General features: G+C 50.7%; 1 protein-coding gene across 2 annotated transcripts in view; it reads right to left on the bottom strand.

The window, feature by feature from the left end:
- The window catches only part of LAMA5 (laminin subunit alpha 5), a 96,911-nt gene that overhangs the window by 28,443 nt on the left and 46,044 nt on the right, over window positions 1-22,424 (bottom strand). The window contains exons 7-23 of one of the 2 annotated variants that reach the window (XM_069803829.1): window positions 17,352-17,467; window positions 16,309-16,427; window positions 15,405-15,495; window positions 14,532-14,666; window positions 14,001-14,063; window positions 12,494-12,634; window positions 11,958-12,095; window positions 11,568-11,702; window positions 10,939-11,073; window positions 6,623-6,760; window positions 6,391-6,443; window positions 6,100-6,199; window positions 5,533-5,585; window positions 5,025-5,130; window positions 4,222-4,321; window positions 3,866-4,022; window positions 2,015-2,153 (exon numbers count right to left, since the gene is read on the bottom strand). In XM_069803829.1, coding sequence (XP_069659930.1) covers window positions 2,015-2,153; window positions 3,866-4,022; window positions 4,222-4,321; window positions 5,025-5,130; window positions 5,533-5,585; window positions 6,100-6,199; window positions 6,391-6,443; window positions 6,623-6,760; window positions 10,939-11,073; window positions 11,568-11,702; window positions 11,958-12,095; window positions 12,494-12,634; window positions 14,001-14,063; window positions 14,532-14,666; window positions 15,405-15,495; window positions 16,309-16,427; window positions 17,352-17,467 — 1,919 coding nt within the window. Of the gene's footprint in view, window positions 1-1,611; window positions 1,742-2,014; window positions 2,154-3,865; window positions 4,023-4,221; window positions 4,322-5,024; window positions 5,131-5,532; window positions 5,586-6,099; window positions 6,200-6,390; window positions 6,444-6,622; window positions 6,761-10,938; window positions 11,074-11,567; window positions 11,703-11,957; window positions 12,096-12,493; window positions 12,635-14,000; window positions 14,064-14,531; window positions 14,667-15,404; window positions 15,496-16,308; window positions 16,428-17,351; window positions 17,468-22,424 lie in introns of both variants that reach the window. The other variant, XM_069803837.1, reaches the window with a different exon arrangement.

The raw sequence follows: 22,424 nt of genomic DNA, 5'->3' as shown, positions 1-22,424 counted from the left end.
CATGGACATCAAGGTATAATGCAGAGGACCAGAAGCTAAAGCAAGGGCTTGCGCTACTGCTGGGATGGGTCGGCCCCTTCCCAGGTGTGCTCCCTCTGCAACAGGCCTGGCATCAGCTGAGGCTGAGCCCTTGCTTTCTCAGATGGGAAGCAGAGGTGAGGATGCAAGGAATGAAGAGATTTCCCTGAACAAGCAATGGGGTAGATTTCTTGACAAGCTGAATTTTCACATCCCTTTGAGATGAGACACAACTCAAACTGAGATGGCTTCCGCAGGTGGGGTGGGAGAAACCAGTCTGCAAAGCATATATTCAGAAAACGCTTCTCTTTTTGCAAGCCACATCTTCCAACTTATCTTCTTTCCAGGCTGCTTGTCCTTTACCATGTGAAGCCCATTCCACCTGGGCAGAACGTGGCTCAGTATTTCTGGAGCCAATCTGGCCTATCAAGAAAGCTGCCCTCCTGGATCTCATTGCTGGTGCATCAGTCTGGCAGCTTGCCTTCAGCGCTAGAAAAATCAAATGTTGCTTCTGAGCAAGGAGGGAAGCACATTGCTCTGCTGCTGGATAGGACAGATTAAATACTTCCTGACCTTTGGTGGGATCCTGAAGCATGAGCATGGCTCATGCTTCTCTTGTCTTTCTGCTGTGTAATATGACTGGCTATAAAAATAACCAGGTATTTTTCCCCTCAAAAAAAAAAAAAAAAAAGGAGAAAAATAGTATCTTGGCTTTTCAAACCTTGCATATCACATCAAAGGCAAAACACCTTCTATGTCAATTCAAGACAGAGGAGAGAACTTCACACACTGATAAATTAGGTAGCTGGTGTTGACAGCCTTGTGCTGTGCACGTATGATCTGGAGGAAGAGCTTCAGCAGGATGATGCGGCTGTAGCATCAGAAGGGGTAAAATCAATCAGTCAACCACCCACTTAGGGCACTTGCATGGCCTCAGGTCTGTCCCCATGCAGTCTTGCTCATACTGATTCCCAGAATATTTGTTGTCCACATCTCTAGGCTTGTTCAGCCATCTTTTGGTGGGTCTTCTTCTCCAGCAGCTCATGGCTTGATGAGAAGACATTGCACCAGAGTGCAATGCCTGTATAACACGTGCAATTCCATGTCACTTCCAAACTCCACACCACGTGTGAAGCCAGAAGCCTGGTTTGGGAGAAGCACAAGGCAAGGGCAGGACTGCCACATGAAGGCACCTGTGAAATAAAACCACGTCCAGCTGCCAAAGTTTGGATCCAGTTCCCAGCACATGGCCCACTCCGATTTCATGGAAACTCAGCTCAGTTCTGCCTGGGACACTGAGGTGATCTTGTCCCATGCTGGAAAGGCTGTATCAAATCGTACAGCAGTCTTATCTCACACCAGCCTGGCTGCTAACAGTCCTCAGTGTGCAGCCCCAGGACAGGAGGCCAGCTTGCTGCTGCTTTGTTAAATAGGGGGAGCTGCAAACTCAAATCGGCCTTTCAACTGGAAGGGCAGGACTAATGGGGTAAAGCCATATGGAAGTATCTTCTGGAAAGGATGATGTAGAAGGTTGCCTGGGATGGGGAGGAGGTGGCGATGGTGCAGGGGAGCAGAGCAGTCTGGGATCCTTACCTCTCCTTCGTGGCTGATAAGCTGTAATTTTGCCATACACAGTGGCCCCTCCTGAATTAATATACCTCAGGATGACATGGAACAGATAGAGCTCTGCCTCCTTCACGTCTACAGTGACTCTGATTTTATTCTGCAAAAAGCAAAAAAGCACACGGGGCACATGTCACTGGGGGGCCAGCTCCTGGCTGCTCACCTGCTCTGCGGGAGAGCCTTACCCGCCTGCCTACCTGCCTGCCTGCCTGCCTCTCTTCCCCCTCCCTTGCCATCCCATGGCACGGCACTGGCCGGCCACCTGAGATGGGCACACCTGCGACGGGCACACCTGGGGCAGGAGAAGGGGCAGAGGAGCAGCGTTGCAGTGTGGGATGCTCTGAGTTAGTCTAGAAGTGAAAAATGCACTTACAGTTGCCACAAACATTAAACTTTCCTTCCTCAACGACCGAGACCCTCCCTTCCACACTGGCGGGCCCCCGGCTGACGTAGCGGAAGACGAGGCGGAAGAGGTCGGGGGAGGTCACATTGAGAGTCACCACTACCTTGGGCTGGTGGGAGAGAGAAAGGGGAGAGAAGCAGAGCACACCTTCAATTACCTCCACCGCCGACAGCTACCAGCCCAAGCGCAGCCGCTCGGCTCACTGCTCCCAAAGCAACATGCCACAGCGCAAGGAGGAGACAAGCACGCTGGCCCTACTGCAGTCATGGCATGGGTGCCTTGCGACGCTGTCCCTTTTGGGGCCAGACACCAAGGGAGCGACCTGCCTGGAGGAAGTAGGTGGAAGAGCTCTGATCACATCTGGAAGACACTGTGGCACAGCAGGGTGGTTCGGCTATCCTGGGGCACAGGCCATGCCAGAGGAAAGGTTTTAAGTTCTTGCTTTTGTTATCGGCGTGTTGCTTTTGGGCTTAGTGTGCCGTAACCAGCCAGCAGGCACCAAACGCTGAAGCGCTTGCCCTTGTATTTACGGGGCTCTGCCCAGATGCCTACAGAGGAGGCTGCAAATTGAGCTGATGCCTTGTCCTCAGGAACCTGCAATGCTAAGGACTAGTGGTGCTAACGGAGTGTGCCACTGATGGGCGCTGTCAGGCCTCCATCTGTGTGGATGTTGTTCGGCAAGACCCCAGTTAGGGAGATGCTTAAGTCTGACCCATTTCAAAGAGATCTAAGCCTCTGCTTAAACACCCTCCTGCCTAAAAGCTGGGTTCTGCCCAGGGAGACTCCTAATGAGGGCTCTGTGTTCTTCAAAGCTCCAGTTACACACCGGCTTCCTACCAGAGAGCAAACTGGAAGGACCCTGCAGAGAGCAAACTACAGGCGAGACCTGCCAGCAAAAAGCCATGTCCTAGCCCTTCTATAAAGGCCTATTTCTATCTCAAACGCCAACACTGAATGCAAAACAAAAGCCATGAGCTTGAGCACGAGCTCCATCCTTAAGCTGTAAGGCTGGGGTTTTCTCAAAGGAGCCTACAGGAGTTCATTGCTTAGCTCCTACCTACAAATTCAATGGGAAATGGCTAACGCATTTGGCCCCTCTACTATTTTACCTAAGCATGAAAAAGTGAAGAAAACTGAAAGTACATGCACCAGAATAAGGAGCATCTTACATGGGACAACAGTCCGAGAATTGCTGCCCTGCACCCCATTCCTAAACGCACACACAGGCAACACTTCCATGGGGACCATGCAGAGGAAGAATCCACTGAGGAGAAAAAAGGGTCAACAGACGAAATAGCTTCACTTCTAGTGCTTAGACAACTCCAGATTAGTGTAAACCATCGCCACAGCAAAACAGCTAAGAGCAAGAGCAGAGGCAGAATGGTAACAAGAGGTCCAAGCTGAACACGGCAGCTAAGGAGGAGGTAATTTATTTTTGGAAAAGGGAGGGAAGGTTATGCAGAGAGTTGCAGGAAAGAGCAGAGTCAGATGAAAGAGCCACAAGGAAACCCAGAGACAGTGTTTATAGACATCCCTGTAAGTAATCACCAAGCTACCCCCTTTGTCTAAATGGATTAGGATGTCAGGGGATTCCCAATTTAGGATCTTTCCCCTCATCAGTCTATGCCATCCCCAGCACTACAGGAAATATCTGCGCAAACAGGCTATATATACACTGTGCTTGTTTATGTTGGCCATCATGTGACTTTGGGGGTTTGAGAAGCACTCGGGGTGAAAGATATGTGCCAAAAGCACGTCAGTCCTCCACCAGCTGCATCCTCCCCAGGGAGAGCTGGGCTGGGCTGGAGACACCAGGCGTACCTGGATGGAGGACATCTGTGCGTATCCTCGCCAGCTGAAGCCCTCAAACTCCAAGGGGTTGTAGCCGAAGCGCACAGCCCGGCCAGCCGGCGTGGTGCCTTCCTCCAGCTCGAATTTCAAGTGGTGAAGGTCAGGGAAATAATGGTCCAGCGCAGGTCTGGGGAAGAGAGGGAGCACCGTTACCTGCTGGGCTACCTGGAGGGAGAGGCAAGAGGACACCTCCGCCAGGCACGCGGCCGATGTGGCAGCAGCCCAGACGATGAGGTCCCCATCCCTGTGGTGGCAGAGGACACCATCCCCGAGGGAGCGAAGGGAAGGCAGAGTGCTCCAAGGTGCATCTCCTGCTAGCAGCTTACTGGGTGCAGGTGGGGCCGCGTGTGCTCTGCCGGCAGCGACAGGCTCCGCTCCGCTCCTCACAGGATGGCCCCAGGGACCCGCCGACGTCGCACTGGCAGCCTGTGGGCAGGAAGCGCCTGTTTACATTCCCGCCGCACTAACAACTCCTGGTCACTAATCAAAGGCGCACCCCAGCGGGTGGGGAGGCCGGGGCCACTATTTTTATTCCATTGTATCCGTTTTCATATTGGCCCCGGCCCCACTTGGATCTGCTCCTCTTCCACCTCAGTGCCGAGTTATTTCCAGACAGCTGACGGCTGCGGGAGGAACAAGGTCTGCAAACCCTCATGGCTGGGTGCCGCAGCTCTGCCGCCAGCAGCAGCCTTGCTGCCTCTTCCCAGCCCTGCCAGGACTGCGTGGGCCAGCTGAGAATGGCCGGATCTTCTCCTTCCCTGCTTCCCATGGGCACGATGGAGAGCAGCCGACCCCACATGTCCATGCCCACCTGCTCCCAACAGGAGGAAGGGGTAGAGCTGCAGGCACATGGCCAGTGGTTACAACACACCGGTTTCTAGCACCCAAAGGGACACCTTTCCTGGCCTTCCATTCCCCAGCCTGATGGACCCATGTCCAACGCTACTAAAAGTGTGAACTCCGGTCCCCAGAACCACAGCAAGACCCAGCCCCTGCTCTGGGCCATGGTATGATCAAAAGCAAGAGGTGGGACATCTCCTGCCCCTTCTCCAAGGCCAACAGTCAGTTGGTATATGCAGAGCCACTTGTGGCCCCCTCCCTCACCCAACACATCACGACGGGGGCTCACCTTGGCAGCCAAAGTAATTTGCATTCTCCATGTTGAAGTAGCCGTCTTTGCATGCCGAGCAGAACTGGCCGCAGATGTTCGGTTTGCAGAAGCACTGCCCGTCACCCTAGAGGAGAAGCAGGCATGGAAGCTCATTCCCTCCCGTTGCTCGTCACGGCCAAGCCATTTCTCAGTTATTTGGATCCTAGTCTGAGACACTGGACAAGCATTTTGAGTGTCATGCTCTACACTGCTTCCTGTGCGTGGGTGGGCCAGATAAGTTAAATTATCCAACAATGCAAGCAAACAAAAATCCAGGCATCCTGGGCCAGACCCTGAAATATTTAGGTGCTTAATTTATGACAGGTCTTAATCCTATGTTCTCATGCAAGCCCAGATTGTGGTGCAACCTTTGAGAACTCGGCGTCAGGACAGGCCTCTCCAGCAGCTGCTGGGAGAGATGGAGCTGAAACACTCCCAACACAGCACACACTCAGAGGTGCCTGAAAGCAAAGAGGAGCAAACCTACCTGCTGGCACTCCGCGATTCCGCTGACGGTGCCCTTGGTATCACACTTGCAGCCTGGAGACAGGGAGATGAACAAGAAAGCCAAAAGATCAATCAGCCTCTAAGAAGAAGCCCAATGGGGGACAGTACCCACCACACCAGAGGATACCGGCAGGGATAAGAGAGGCTGGAAACTGGTCAAGTAGAGCGTAGTGCTGCACAAGGGCTCACATTTAATTTTGGACAGTTACTGTTGAGGACGCAACTACCAAAGACATTTGCCTTTTCTGCACATTTGGCCATGAAAAATTAAGTGTGCAAAGTCTGCAGGGAGGGCTGAGAATGGCACAACTCATTGCATGAGCTCTGTGTTTCATTCCAAGCAAAAACCTCCAGGCTCCAGCCTTTCCTCGGTCCAAGTGGCATTACTCAGACGACTCCAGCTTTGACATGTCACCTCAGGGTGAAGATGGAAGGAAGGGCATTGCTTCCATCCAGCAATGATGGTCCCCACTGGCTTGGGTTTGGGTCTTGCACCATTACAGCACGGAGGGGACTTTTTGGGGCTGTGCAAATGCCATTTCCTTACTCAGGCAGCCGTAGGGGTTCTCTGGAGTCAGGTTCCAGTATAAGGGCTTGCATCTGTCGCAAGCTGGGCCTTCAACGTATGCCCGACATGTGCAGGAGCCCTGGGGAAAGGGAGAGAGAAAAAAGAGCAGGTAAGAATTTGCAGCACGGTGGCTGAACGCGGTGTCTGTTACTCTAGCATGGGTAATGGCTGTTTTCAGGCTGTGCTTAAGGAAGGACTTGGCCCAAAGTGAGAAAAAGGGGATCACACAAAAATGACCTGCAGGGGTTGGTGGGTTCATCTGATACTCACCGGGGCCAGCGAGGGATCTGCAGTCACCAGCCCTGCTGGGTTACAGGAGCCCACTAGAAAAGAGAGGCACAAAGAGGGATTTCTAAAGAGGTAGCTCACACCCCAGCTGTCCCTAAAGGCAGTTATTTCTTCCCTTGCAAAGCTCTTGGGGGATGATAAGCCCATTTACCAGCACTGCACCACTATGTCCCAAGACACCGGAGTCCCCCCGCATCAGGGAGAAGGGGGCTACCTTCACAGTGCGGAAATCCGTAGGCGCCTGGCATGCAGCTATCACAGCGCAGTCCCGTCACTCTGGGCCGGCAGCTGCACTGCCCCGTTTCCTGGTCGCAGGTGCTGTGCAGGGAACCTTCCCGGGAGCATTGGCAAGCTGCAAAAGAGGGGAGAGCAACCGCTGGAGCTGCAGGGCACAGGGACTCCTGCATTCAAGGCTTCTCATCAGCAATCTCTTTCGTCCGCCTGACCTTCACCACCATCAAAGCAGCCAGAAATATGGGTTATAAATAACATACACACTCATTCTTTCCCTTTGGTTAAAAACATCCCTTCTTTAAAGAAAAACAATAGAAGCTGCGATGTTTATCACACCTATTCACATACATTTATGTGTACTTCTGGAGGCAAGGAGAAGTTTTGGTTAAGGAAAAGGGGAATGTGTGATCTCACTCCCAAAAGGTCAGCAACCAGTGACAGATCAGACCCTACAAAAGCCCATTTGCACCCAAACACCCAAGAGCAGCATTTGGCCATCAGGATCTGCCCTGTGGACATTGCGTGTGGGCAGCAGGCCTGCAGCTCAGGGCCAGCAACGCAGCCTTGGCACTGCCAGCATCCGAGGGTGAGGGCAGGGCAATGGCTCTGCTGCTTCCTGAATGACCTGCCTCCTGTGAACGCACGTAGAGATCCTGCTGCCGTATCACATGAAAGGTCAGCAAGCTGTCAGGGAGTTGCCCGTGCCCTCCTTGGCTAGCCAGCACTCCTCAAATCCCTACCTAAGGGGACATTTTAGGCTGACACCCCCAGACTGGCAAACAGCAAAACATTGTTCATAAAACAACACTTTTTAAAAAAAAAATAAAATCAGGTTCTCCTCTTCTTTCCTTGCCATAACTCCTCTACAGCTCTGCAATGGACGCTGCTTTATGAGTCCAAAAAAAAAAAAAAAAAAAAAAGTGACTACTGAACTCCTGTGAGACCATTTCATCTATGCCTGCAGCCTCTTCAAAGGCATATTGCCGGCATCAGCATTCGCAAGCAGCGCTCTGCCAGCTGGCCGCGGCTTAGGCGTCCACATTTAGTATGGTGCAAGAGGGTGATGATGCTCTTTTGTTGCTTCAGGGAAACTGTATCACAGATTATTTTTTAATGAGCAGTAAATTCTTACTGGGAGACATAATAGTACATCTGGCTTCCGGTTGGACTGCCAACAGGGAGGGAGATGGGGACACTCTGCCCAGAGCTGGGGAGGGCTATTCAGAGTATCTGGGCTCATGGGCACCTGCCACAGGCATTGCTCAGCCCAGGCACCAGCAGCTCTGCTCCAGGAGTGATGCAGTGCCCAGGGAAGTGGATAAAATCATAGAATCACAGAATTGTTTAAGTTGGAAAAGACCTTTAAGATCATTGAGTCCAGCTCTTAACCTAACTGCCAAGTCCACCACTAAACTGTGTTCCTAAGGGCCACATCTACACATCTTTTAAATACCTCCAGGGATGGTGATTCAACCACTTCCCTCGGCAGCCTGTTCCAGTGCTTGACAACCCTTTCGGTGAAGAAATTTTTCCTAATATCCAATCTAAACCTCCCCTGGCACAACTTGAGGTCATTTCCTCTCATCCTATCGCTTGTTACTTGGGAGAAGAGACTGACCCCCACCTCACTACAACCTCCTTTCAGGCAGTTGTAGAGAGCGATAAGGTCTCCCCTCAGCCTCCTTTTCTCCAGACTGAACAACCCCAGTTCCCTCAGCCGCTCCTCATAAGACTTGTGCTCCAGACCCTTCACCAGCTTCGTTGCTCTTCTTTGGACACGCTCCAGCACCTCAGTGTCTGTCTTGTAGTGAGGGGCCCAAAACTGAACCCAGTATTCGAAGTGCAGCCTCACCAGTGCCGATCATTTCCCTAATCCTGCTGGCCACACTATTTCTGATACAAGCCAGGATGCTGTTAGCTGCCTTGGCTACCTGGGCACACTGCTGGCTCCTATTCAGCCGGCTGTCGACCAGCATCCCCAGGTCCTTTTCTGCTGGGTAGCTTTCCAGCCACTCTTCCCCAAGCCTGTAGCGTTGCATGGGGTTGTTGTGATCCAAGTGCAGGACCTGGCATGAGCCTTATTGAACCTCATACAGTTGGCCTCGGCCCATCAATCCAGCCTGTCCAGATCCCTCTGTAGAGCCTTCCTACCCTCGAGCAGATCAACACTCCTGCCCAGCTTGGTGTCATCTACAAACTTACTGAGGGTGCACTCGATCCTCTTGTCCAAATCATTGATAAAGATATTAAACAGAACTGGCCCCAATACCGAGCCCTGGGGAACACCACTTATGACCGGCCACCAACTGGATTTAACTCCATTCACCACCACAATTTGGGCTCGGCATCCAGCCAGTTTTTTACCCAGCAAACAGTGCACCTGTCCAAGCCATGAGCAGCCAGTTTCTCCAGGAGAATGCTGTGGGAAACGGTGTCAAAGGCTTTACTAAAGTCTAGGTAGACAACATCCACAGCCTTTCCCTTGTCCACTAAGTGGGTCACCCTGTCATAGAAGATCAGGTCAGTCAAGCAGGACCTGCCTTTCATAAACCCATGCTGACTGGGCCTGATCACCTGGTTGTCCTGTACATGCCACATGATAGCACTCAAGATGATCTGCTCCATAATCTTCCCCGCCACCAAGGTCAGACTGACAGGCCTGTAGTTCCCTGGATCCTCCTTCCAGCCCTTCTTGTAGATGGGCATCACATTTGCTAACTTCCAGTCAACTGGGACCTCCCCAGTTAGCCAGGACTGCTGATAAATGATGGAAAGTGGCTTGGTGAGCACTTCCACCAGCTCCCTCAGTACCCTTGGGTGGATCCCGTCCAGCCCCATAGACTTGTGTGTGTCTAAGTGGTGTAGCAGGTTGTTAACCATCTCCCCTTGGATTATGGGGGCTTCATTCTGCTCCCTGTTCCTGTCTTCCAGCTGAGGGGGCTGGGTACCTGGAGAACAACTGGTCTTACTGTTAAAGACTGAGCCAAAGAAGGCATTAAGTTCCTCAGCCTTTTCCTCATCGTTTGTCACTATGTTTCCCCCCGCATCCAATAAAGGATGGAGATTCTTCTTAGCCCTCCTTTTGTTGCTAATGTATTTCTAGAAACATTTTTTATTGTCTTTTACAGCAGTAGCCCAAGTAAGTTCTAGTTGGGCTTTGGCCCTTCTAATTTTTTCCTTGCATAACCTCGCAACATCCTTGTAGTCCTCCTGAGTTGCCTGCCCCTTCTTCCAAAGGTCATGAAGTCTCCTTTTTTTCCTAAGTTCCAGCCAAAGCTCTCTGTTCAGCCAGGCCGCTCTTCTTCCCCGCCAGCTTGTCTTTTGGCACATAGGGACACCTGCTCCTACACCTTTAAGATTTCCTTCTTGAAGAATGTCCAGCCTTCCTGGACTCCTTTGCCCTTCAGGACTGCCTCCCAAGGGACTCTGTCAACAGTCTCCTAAACAGGCCAAACTCTGCCCTCCAGAAGTCCAAGGTGGCAGTTCTGCTGACCCCCTTCCTCACTTCTCCAAGAATCAAAAACTCTACCATTTCCTGATGCAAAGCTCTCACCATGCCAGCAGATACCTTGAATTTAGGGCTGACATGAGACCTCAAATCCTGATCCTCATTGTTCACCCTGTGTACAACCATAGTCCTGTTGGTTTCAGCACAGTTGCTCCTCCTTTGCATTGGCATGAACCAAGGTGGAGTAAGCCGTGAAGAGCCTGGATGTGTCATGTGAGCCACATCTGAGCATCTCATGGCACCAGGGTATAATCTGAACATGTGGTTTGAGACTTCGCTTACCCCACTCAGAGCCCTGCTCTCTCTGGCTGCAGGCACTCAAGCCTGAGGACAGGCAGATGCAATTCAGCGCATGTTTTATGTGCATCTGCACCCAATGCTTTCAGAGAGACAGTCCGAACCACAGCTGCTTCCCAAGTCATACTCTGTAGGTCTGTTAATTAATAGGTCGCTGGATTAGAGGCCATTCATCCAGACTGGGTTTTATTTCCAAAATGAGCAGGCAGACCCAAGCTCCTGCTGTTAGTGACTGTGAATGAACTGGGGGAGACAAATCGCACAGGCTTTGGGGAAGCATTTCTTCGAGATGTTTACTCATTATAGAGCGTGCCTGTCAGATGACGTAGCCCAGTGAACTGTGCACAGGAAAACTGATTCCTGCTGCAAGATCCAACTATATTCATATACAACCCTGGGAGATGGGTTATGGAAAGGAAAAATCATTACAAAACCAGTAGCAGCAGCAGCTATTCGCTTCCCTCCCCTGAGATCTAACAGTGGTTACTCACGTGTGCAGCTGGGGTACCCGTAGAAGCCCAGGGCACACTGGTTGCAGGTGTGTCCTGCAAAATTCACATGGCATCGGCACTGGCCAGCTGGGCTGCAGTTGTTGTCCACCGCACCCCGGGAATCGCAGGAGCAAGCTGTAAGAGCAGGACTCTCGATAGTCTGATGGATGTGCGATCTGTGGCCAACCACTGCTGGTCTGAACTGTCATTCAGGCCCACAGGAATTAGCCATTTGCATCAGAACTAAATTAATTTCTTAATCCCCTGGAAAAACAGGCAATATTTTCAGCTAGAGTTATAGACACACCGGCAAAATGCCACTGAGGGTTTTTTACAGCACGTTCAACGTTCCTCAGTAGTTTAGTAGGTTAATGCATTAAAAAGAGAGACAAAAAAAGGCATGAGCTGAGACACCAGGTCACAGCAGCGTTGTGATGAGGAAGTGTGACTGATAAAAACTGCTTTGTCTTCCAGCCTTTGGCATGATCCATGACCTCCAGAACAAGCCTGCCAAATTCACAGTGCAAACCACGTGGGTTTTGATTTTGAGAAACACCAAAGCCTTGCAAAAATAGGCATGTTTTTCAGAAAGTGACAGACCAGCAGGAACTGAATATTAACGTCCTTACTGTAGCAGTGGGGGTAGGAGTGGTGCTCAGGACTGCACTGCTCACACCGTGGCCCAGCAAACTCAGGTCTGCAGAAACACCTCCCAGCGGAGTCACAGCCTCCCGGCAGCGTCCCAACTGCACTGCAGCCGCATACTGCAACAGAGAGAAACTGTTTGTCCTGTGCTAGGAGCACGGGCAAAGCTCATGGCAATATGTGGGGGGGGTTTTCTGAGGTTCTCAGATGGGCATTTAGGTGCTGCTCTAAGCATTCAAACTGTCAATCTCTGCCCATTGCATATGTCCTCCAAAACGCCCACAAAACAACTTTCCAGTCCTCCTTCAAAACCCTGCCAGAAGACTCTGGCTTTGTGCGTACCCACCCAGGCCCACAGGAGAACAGATACTCACACTGGCACAGAGGGTAGCTGAAGTAGCCAGGAGCGCACTGGTTACACAAGTGCCCTTCAAATCCCGTTCGACACAGACACTGCCCTGTCTCGCTGTCACAGGTGCCATCATACTGACCAGGGCCAGAACACTGGCAGGCTGGAAAGCAACAAGGGCACTAGTAAATAAGTAGCTGCTTCATCCTTCCCCTTCCTAGGAAAGGAACCAGAGCATCTGTTCCTCTGGGGTAGAAATGCAGTCAACTGGAGAAACCATGGGGGACACAGCTGACAGCAGGCATGCCTGGCCCATAGCTCACATCCATAGGGAATTTCTCAAGAGCCCCCCGCAGGCTGGGAGGATGCTGGAGGGTCAGGGCTTGGTGGAAACTATCGGCAGAAGTCATGGGAATTTGTCACTTGGAAGTGGGGCTGGAGAATTCCTCCTCCCCAGTGTGAGTGGAGGATGGGGAGAGGCATGCTCCTCCCCAGCAGGGAGGCAAGCAGGGTGAGCCTGGGGCCGCTAACCCCGAGTTACTCTAACCCCGAGTTACTCACGCTGGCAGCTAGGTCCGTAGTGGCCCGGGGCGCACTGGTCGCAGTGTGTTCCCTGGAAGTTGGGTTTGCACACGCACATCCCCACCCGAGGGTCTTTGCGACAGGCGTTGCCTTCTGTCCCACCGGCATAGCAATCACAGTCTGGAGTGGGGGGGATACAACAAGCAACATCACACACGGCTGTCAGTCTATTTCCGCTGCTAGGCAGAGGTCCCATAAGGACGGGGAAGGAGCTACCATGAGAGGCAACAGCTCAAGCATTTCCCTCCTAATAACATTCCTACAAGATGCAAATGTTTTAACCAAACTCTCCTCAAGTGAGCAGCATGCTTGGCTCGTGGGGCTGCAGGGTGGCTGGGAGACCTCAGCAATCACGCACACGTGCAAGGTGCTGGACGGGCAGCAGGGCAATGCACAGGGCAGACGAATGCTGTTTGCACAAGCCCAGACAGGGCTGATTTGGTGCAGCATTGCCCAAGAGCTGTGCGGGAATAACCAAAGCCTTCAGGGAGGGATTTGGGCTTTCTCTCTGGTCACTCCATGCTCAGCTATGTCTGAGACCTTCCTGCTGCCAGGGCAGGCGGGCGCTCCAGGCGGGCGCTCCAGGCGGGCAGCGGTGGAGCCCTTGGCCAGCCCTGCCTTCACCAATGGCAGTGGTGTGGGGTGCTGGGCTGGGAGAGAGAAGGGCAAAAATCATCCAAGAACCAGAGGGAGGGGGAGGTGGGGAAATGAGAAGGGAAGTGAGAAATTCCAGCTCAGGAAAGAAAAACCTGGAAGATACAGAGTTTAAAATATCAGAAGGAAGGAAAAGGTTATCTGGAGCACACTGGGGAGCATGAGACAGGGGAGGACTCAGTGGGAAAAAGAGAGGAAAAAAAAAAGAACACAAGGGAGGAGATGAACCATGAGGAGTGAGCGTGAGAGAGAAAGGAGGCGGAGGGGAGCAGAGATGAAGGCACGGGTGAGCTTTCAAAACAACAGAGAGAGCAGCTCCTGTGCATGCTTCCCAGGAGCCCGCAGCAGTGCTACCTGCAGCTTTGTGCAGAGAGGGCCATCGGCATGGACCCACTGTGCTGTCCACCACATGGAAAACACAGGGCATGCAGGTGTGGCAGAAGGACAGGTTTGTGTCTGAACACAAAGGCTGAGATTTGGGAGAACCCAGCTTGGGTTCCAGCTCAACCACAGCCACTCTGTGATCTTAGTGGGGGTTCCTTACAGGGAGGCCAGAAGGGACATCCTCACGTGGCCTTGACCCCAGAAAAAAGCACACAATCACACGGTCACTCTGGGCTAGAGTTTCCCTGTCTATAAAAAGGGGATCATAAAACTTCCTTTCCCTCACCCCTCAGCTGCCTCCTGGCTCAGAACCACTCTGTCTCAGGGCTGTCTCTTACAAAATACATGCCCAATAAGCTGAAGACCTGATCTTGCACTCGTTGGTAAGATATAACAGAAATAACAGCACAGTGATTGCCAAAGCATCAAGGAAAATTGCACTGCTTACTTATTATCTGCCCTGCAGGCAGCACTTGTTCTCCAGTATCGTTGTGAGCGAAAGCTGGAACGGCTACGCAGAGAAAGAGACATTGCACAGGTCATCACACACACTCGAAGAAATCCTGTCAGGATACCAAGGGCTTGACAGTCCCAAAGCTGAACAGGCTGAACTAAAACGTAGAACGTGGAACAAAGTGCAGACATCCCACTAAAAGATCCATTACAACCATTTTTAACCAGGGCTCTGGAAAGATGTCTTTCACAGAAAGTGAGAGATGAGACTCCTGCCAAACAGGAAGCTCCTGTTGACTCCAGAGAGCTGGGTTCAGTCCAGCTCAGCTCTGTTCCAGCGTCCACCCAAGCCAAATGTGGACTTGTCCCCACCTGCAAGAACTCTTCCTGGGACAGGAGTACCATGTGGCCCAGGGAAAAGGCACCTGGAGAGCAGCCCCAACTGGAGCTGTTGGCCCTTCCTGCACCCACTGGGTCTGAGGGGTCCCAGACCTGACCACTCCACAGTCCCGCACACCCTACTTACGGTAGCAGTGGGGGAAGTTGAGGTATCCCTCGGCACAGGCATCGCAGTGCTCCCCAGTGTAATTGGGCTTGCAGTAACAGCGGCCAGTGAGGTCCTCACAGGTGCCATCGGTGAAGTCAGACTCACAGTTACAGCCTGCAGAGGGACAAGCCAGCAGTGGTTGTCACTGACTGAGACCCTCATGAGCACCACAGAAGTATCACTATGATACAGAGCCTCTGTAAGAGACTCTGCTGCAAATACTCTCCGAAAATAAAAGTGAGATTTTGCATCCTCAGAAGGGGTCTGGTTTAGAGGAACTACTGCCACTGTGCTTCTCCCACTGCAGAGTCCCAAGTAAAGCAGCACAGCCCCAACTTGCTTCTCCAGGAGACCCCAGTTGCCCCAACGAGGTGGTGGTGGCACACTGCCTCAAGGACACAGTGCAGAGCAGCCCATGTGTCATAGCTCCCAGACTGAGCTGGGCTCCCCAGCAAAACAGATATAACCCACTGTTGCCTAGAAATCCCTGTCTTGGGGCGTAGAGAACAATGGTCTGCAATTGCGAGCTGAAAGAGCACAGAGATGACAGCTAAGACTGGATTTCCCTGTGGGCACAGCTGGGGGGGCAACACATTCCAGCTCATTCCAGCCTTGGAACATGCCACCACTTCTGATTTCACAGATGCTGCCGACACATATACTGTCTGTATGCACAGATACATTTCCATGGGCAGTACCAGCTGCAGCAAGAACCACCCGTGTGGCCACGTCTCTCATGGTGCTGGACTCCCGACACCAGAAAAATCTCTCAGCCCAGTCCTCCAGATCACCCTCCCCAGTGTCACCGAGTCCAGGAGAGCATCTACAACCTGTAGAGAAGATCACACTCACGATAGCAAATGTATGGAGAATCGATCGGGTGGTCAGGGGACCGATAGTATCCTGGGATGCACCTCTCGCAATTAATGCCAGTGGTGTGATGCTGAAAGACAGTGGGTTAGAGGGGCATCAGTTCCTCTGCCCGCAGGATTCATGTTCATCTGCCAGATTTACTAACAGCTTCAGGGTCCAAAGGAAGCAACTCGGGAGCGTCAGCACACAGAAGACCTAAATCTGCTCAAAATTCCACATACACTGACTTGAAAACAAAGCATTTCCTGCAAACTGTATCCTCCTATAAATGCAGTATGTGTTTCAGGTTCGTATCTGATCTTGAGCCCAATTCACTTGCTTCAGATGGTAAAATGTCCTGACCACTTTGTGCTAGGAGGATGGGAGCAATCTGTTTCCTCCCAGCAAGAAAGCATAGCTAAAAGTTTCATGCCACTGCATGAATTAACCAGCTCCCAGTCACCTTGGGAGCAGAAAAGCTACTTTCTCACTCTCATTGGGAACTTCAGAGACTGAGGAGATTGGCATTTTGGTGGTCAGAGAGAGATCCAAAGAGATGGCAGCACCTGAGCACTGCGAGCTAGGCAGGAACTTTGCAATGTGCTCAACACTGACCTGACCCTCCCAGTGCACAGTGCCTCAGCAGACCTAACCCTAAAGCACCAGAAAGGTAATGGTACTACCCAGGGGACAGCTGGGAACCCAAGTTCTGTTTTCATTACCGCTGCACACTCCTTTAATCTATGGCAAAGAGACTAAATTTCCAGGGAGAGACCTAATTAAGATAACAGAGGGTGTGTGAGGAGGCTGGCAGAGCTGCTGGCAAGGCTGAACACCAGGATGACAGCGGGAACAAACACAAAAATCTGCAACAGCCTTTTCCACGGGAGCTCTTCAGGCCTACCTGACAGTCAATGCAAACACCTCCCCCTTCAAACTTGTCTTCGCTACTTTTGCTGGCTTTGTGGCGATCCACCTCTGGGTCATAGTAGCAGTCATAGGCATGGCCATTGCAATTACAAGCTGAAAATACAAAGAGACATTAGCTAAGCCACCAGTCCACAGAGGTCCTTCAGTCACCAGCTGGATCTCAAGATATGAACTCTTCCTCGTGGGTTTGACATTGGATGGGTCACTTTTCAATGAGGAAAGATGCCTGAATGCATCTGGGGCATTATATGATCACCCAAGCTCCCAGAAGTCTTCCAGTTCGAAAGCACAGAAGCAGCAACCCTCTCACAAAGTCTAGTCTGTAACCAGAAAAATGCAGCAGACACAAAATCAGAAGTAAAATATGTGCAGGCATGTATAGACGAGAAAGAGAAATTACCCAACTTTGGGGCCTCAAGTAGTCTGGTTTAGAGGGCAACATTCTTGCCTCTTTTATCCCACCCGGGATAGAGGTGAGCTGTAAAGTTCAGCACTCGGTGAGGGTGCTCTTTACAAACCCACAGGATTAAGATCCAACTGTCCTTTGCTGCCCTGCATTTATAAGAGATCGTGTGATGTAGCTACACTCCATGCTCTGCATTCCCAGTGCAATATAAATTCCACTGTCGGCATTTACCAAAGGTTTCTCTAGACAAATAAAGATGTCCTGTATGTAAACACATCCAAATGTAATTCATCTTGGAGACAGAATTGAGCAACAAGACTTGCCTGCATGAACCCTTAGACATGGAGAAGGAACTGGAACATAAGCAGAATCAGAGTCCTGTACAGACCTAGTGGGCCTCCCTGTGTGAGCCTCCGCTGAACACAATTAACCACTGTGCAAACTGTCCTCTCTGTGGTGCCAGTGATCTTCACCTCACCCAGTGCCACACACCATAAACCCCACCATTTCAGCGAATGGCTTCTCTGCACACCAAGGGGCTGGTGAAGCGTGGTCAATCTATGCTTTGCAAAACAGCTGGAAAAGGAACGAAAAACTCAACTCCAACTTACGCTGGCATTCGTTTGCACTGTCAGCAGTGGCAGGCTTCCACGGGAACTGGTTGAAGCCGGGGCAGCAGCGATCGCAGGACCCGCCGCAGGTGTTGTGCTGGCAGTCGCACTGCAGCCTGCAAGGGAGAGGAATGAGGTACAGCCAAGCCTGTGGCGAGGACAGGGATGTACAGGATGGGGAGCCACAGCATAACCCTGCTGTGCATAACTATCACTAGCCAGATACACAAATGAGTGATATTTGTTAATCCAAATATTCTGGAGAAGAGGCTTCTAAGGCTTTTTTTTTTTTAACTTTTGAAATGCTGGGGGTTTTTTTTGAGCCAAACCCCAAACTTTGCTCTTCCAGTGCCGTTCTCTCCCTTCCTTCTCCTCCACCATCACTCCTCATTTCTTCACAGGGAGACAAGGCTTAGAGAAAAATCAGTGTGCCACTACCTAGCCAGCTCTACAGCCAATAAAATGTGAAATGGTTGGAGGTGGCAGTAGTAGAAACCTGTGCCGAAGCAAATTATTTCAGAGGGAGTAGTGTGGAGCAGGGACACAAAGATGTCCTCACCACTGTGCAGGAGCAGCGTGAAAGGAATAAATGACAGCCCAGAGCTGGAGAGCGATGGGGCCACACGGATCCCATCTGTTCCTCCAGGTATACCTGTGCTTGCAGAGAGGAAGGCCATGAAATTTGAATTAAGACTTTTAGCAGTTGCTTGCCCCATGCTCCCTGTGAAATGCACCTCCTGCTTTTCTCAGCTGGCACAGGCAGGGCTGTGCTGGGTAAACAGGCGGCTCCAGAGGCGCCAGGCAAGAAATCTCGACCGGTCGACTGATGGATCTTGTCCCTGCTCGACCGCAACGGTGATTCATTAACATCAGTGACATCACCTCCAAAACTTCCACTTAACAGAAGGCGATTCCCATCCAACACAAACGCTTTCTGTTGTATTAGAGTTATGGATAATACAGCATGTTCCAGCTTTTATCTGTGCAATTACTCATTTCCCCTCAGGGCTGGTCTGCCACTCCCATCTCTCCCTCCTCCAATGCTTTTCCATTCAAAAGCAGTGTTTAAAAATAAATGTAATTTTTTAAAACATTAGAAACAAATGGAGCAGTCATTCTGGGTGAAATGCAGGAATGCAGACACACTCTTCCATGGCTGCAATGAGCTGAGTATCATGGTTTCCACCTACATGTATTTTTAAGATGTGGGACCTGCAAGTGTATGTACAGTGAATAGCCAGGCAGAGGCATGGGACAAATGAACTCATTTTAATGAAATATGGGACGATCTGAAAGTTTGGGGGAATGCGGGCAGGATCCACACTCAGCATGTTTGCTTCAGCCAGAGGGGTTGAGAGGTAGGAGGTCCCAGCCCTGCTGGCAGTCCTCCTCTTGCAAACGCCACGGAAAGCTTGGCTGCAGTCAGCTCTTTGAGCACTCATGATGCCCCATCCCTACTCACATTGACAGGCTGGTTTGTGGCCGGCAGAATCCAGGCATGAAACCGAGTCCCTGAGAGGTTGGCTGGAGCCTAAGTGGCAAAAATGAGCCCTGAAACATTCACCAGCAACTTTGTTCTCCCTGTGTTTTGCAGACCGAAGGGGGAGACTCAAGGAGAGGCAAACCTTGGCTGTACCTCTGTAATGAAACCAGCCACAGACCTCTCACCTGGCTACCACTCAGCACTTACAAGGAAACAAAATTTTACGTTTTTTTTCCACAGCAGCAGCTGGAGATCAAGATTAATGTCCATATACATATGTGTGGAGAAAGATGGTCACTGAGTCAAGGAACTTATAAACCTGCTGAGCAGTGTTAATCTCCCTGGCTGGAGGACATGGCTCCAGCCACACACCCTGGCTCTTTAACATCTGAGATGTTTGAAAAGCACTGGTTCCCAGAATGCAAAAAGATGGCACTCAATTAGTAAAGATGCACGTTTCAGATGGAGAAGGAGCTATTTATTTAGTCTCTGCTGTCCAGTTAGCAATGACCTCTCAGAGAGCTCATCTATTCATGGCAGCTTTACTGCACCTTGTGCCAAGTCCATGCTGCTAATGAATTATGAACAAATGTGCATAAGCTACAATATTTACATGTTTCATTGATTGAATATATACAAGGAAGAAGAGGGAGCGGTTGTGTTCACATAGCACATATTTCCTGGTCGTCCTGTCGTAAAAAATAAAACCAGTCTTCCCACTGGAGTTAATGCCTAGTAACAGAGCCTATAAACAGTTTCCAGCGAGCAGCTGTGTATGTCAGTGCTGCGAGTGCCACACAAGTGCTACAGCATCTGGATTTGAGTGGGACATTGAGTAGCACAATCAAGAAAAAAAAGCCGCTTCCTCTAACTGCTTCTGACTGTACTGAGGGAAAACCACCCATGAAAGGGACTCACAGAGGGCACAAAGCTACCAGCACACATGCTGCTTTCCCTTCCAAAATGGGAAAGAGCAAGCTAGCATTCAGGATCCAGCAGTGGGAAAGCATTCTTGATCTCCTCCTGCAGATCTGCTTCTGACCAGCCAGGCTGCTGTTGTCTTGCTGATTATCTTTAGCATCAGGCACAGAAGCAGCAGCTGGACTCTCCAGTTGTCTCCTCTCTTGCTCGTAGCATCCGTGATGGGGCAGTGAACCCACAGAAACAGTTGCTGTTATCAGACAGATGCAGAGCACTTGCAGGGTTCTTCTGAGCTCACATCAACACAGCAGCCGTGTGTTAACACACGATTCCTGTCTAGGCTCTCCATCTGGAACGTGCCAGGTCCCCACTGATGCTTATCTCGCTCTCATGGGGTTTGCCAGCAGAAAGGTTTGTGCCTGATCCTGGTGGTGTTCACCTTTAACCAGGAGAACATTCCTTCCCTCTGCTTAACTCAGCCCATTCAATATTGGGGCAGAGAGACAGTTGTGAAAAGTGCGACGACCCTTGAGGAGGTTGTACCTGCCCCCACACTGTAGGCCCTTGCACATACACACTCACACGGGGACCAGACATGCTGCCAACTTAACACAGCTGGATGTGCAGCCTCTGTAACTTGGCACTTCAGAGAAACTTTCCAAAGCTGGATAAACATTATCATTTATGGCCAGGAAGTCAGCTCACGAACATGCTCCATCACGTCCTAAAGTCTTTGCCAAGATTTCTAGCTCACCTCAGCTCTATCAAAGTGCTCATCCTGCCTTTCTGGGCAACAGGCACAAGAAACACAGACATGTGCAGAAGAGAGAAGTTAAAATGAGAAGCAGAGACCTCCCAGACAGGCTGAGACATAACTGGGATTTTCAACAGGGCCCAGCCAATTCACATTCCTTGCCTCCCTCTGTTTGCACTTCCTTGCCCTGTTGCTGTCACACAACAGCATCTGAAGAGGCAGGACACGTGCAGAGGGACAACACTGCACCTCCTACTCAGTCAGGTTGCACAGATTTCTGAAGAAATGACGTGTTTATGACAGCTGGGGCCCGTGACAAGAAGTGACAGTGTGTCTGAGCCCCAGCTGCCTCTGCGATGCCTCTTGTCACGCAGCGTTATGGCAGGTATCACTATGCTGGCTCTGTGCTACGTCAGGGCAGGAGGGCTGGGATGACTGCCCAGCAGTGCCCGCTTCAGCGGGAAGGCTGGACACAGCTGCTGCTGGAGCCTTGGAGAATGGCAGCGTTTCACCAATTACTCATTTTCTGAGCTGAAAGTATCGTATTTCTGCTGACTTCTCCGCGCTCCTGCGCTTGTTAACAGGGTACAGCAATGCCATGAGAAGTTACTCTGTTCACCCGGCATCTTTGTCCTGATGTATCCCAAGAGGCTTTACAGATGTTATGTGCTGACTGTACAAAGCACCCAAGTAGGAAATGTTTTTCCTCCAGGCAAGCGCGATCTGCTCTGGGTGAAATGCAACAGCTGCTTACGAACATGTGCTGCAACATTACAGCAGAGCTTGGGGCCAAGAACAAAAATGCCAAATGCATCCAAATGAGAGTGGAGGAGGGGAATTCTGGGAGACAGGGACAGTGATCAGCAGAAGTGGCATTGAACAAGGGTTCCCAACACATCTCTCCTCCCTTAATTTTCCCTCCCTTCCTGAAGGGCCCCGAGCCATCGATACACCCGAGAAGTGTCATGGTGTTTCTATGTTAATGAATCACTTTACACCATGAAGCCCTTTTGCCCCAGTACACAGGTGTACTGTGCATCCAACAAAGTCTAAAACAAAACCAAGGAACTGTACATTCAAATATTTATGAACTTCCCTTTGTCAGAGAGTTTGGCACACTAAGGCAGACTTGCTTACCAATATATCTTTGTTTTAATACTTAGCAGCTTTAACCTTGGCTGGGAGTCACTGGAATTTTATTTTAGAAGATCCAAAATCTCTACATGATCCTGATGAGAAAGAAATATAAGCTTCCCTCGTCCAGCTGAATCTACCATCCCTTTCATAAAGGCAACATTCAGGCTGCAAACAGATGGCTAAGAAGCAACACTTTCATGGCTTGAAGCAGCTCTTTGGCATTTTAAGTTGCCAAGGCAGATGGGAAGAGTCCCGTGAGCCAAAATGTAACTGCTTTGCATGCTCTTGTACTTTGGCAAAGAGCAGTTGTTTAGCTACATACATAACCAATTTATGGTTCTAATGAGTAGAAGTGGGCAGTAGAGTCTCTGGTTTCTTGGGAGACCATCTATTTATTAGAGCATTGCCCCAGTTGTTAAGAAGCCACATGGGAAGCAAGAGACTTCTCTGAACAAGTTCAGAAACCAGCCCTCAGCTTTGATAAGAAACCTCCATGTTCAACAACAGTATTGGCTTTGTGCACCCTCTAATTCCAGCACTCTGTTCCCATGGGGATGGCAAAGTTGCGGGCAGGGAAACCAGACCAGGGAGCTGATCTGGCTGAAAAATAGCCTGACAAAATGTTTAATTTTTGCTACTTTGGCTGGACCAGTTTCTGATTCATTCTCAGGGCAGAGCCACAAACAACAGTGTTGGCACAATTACGAGCTCAGGACAGGACACAACTCACACCGGTGTCTTTCATACTTAGCACAACAATTCAAACACTTTTACACAG

The sequence above is a fragment of the Haliaeetus albicilla genome, chromosome 2, assembly GCF_947461875.1.
Source record: "Haliaeetus albicilla chromosome 2, bHalAlb1.1, whole genome shotgun sequence".
NCBI lineage: Eukaryota > Metazoa > Chordata > Aves > Accipitriformes > Accipitridae > Haliaeetus > Haliaeetus albicilla.
This window is presented reverse-complemented; position numbering and strand designations above follow the sequence as displayed.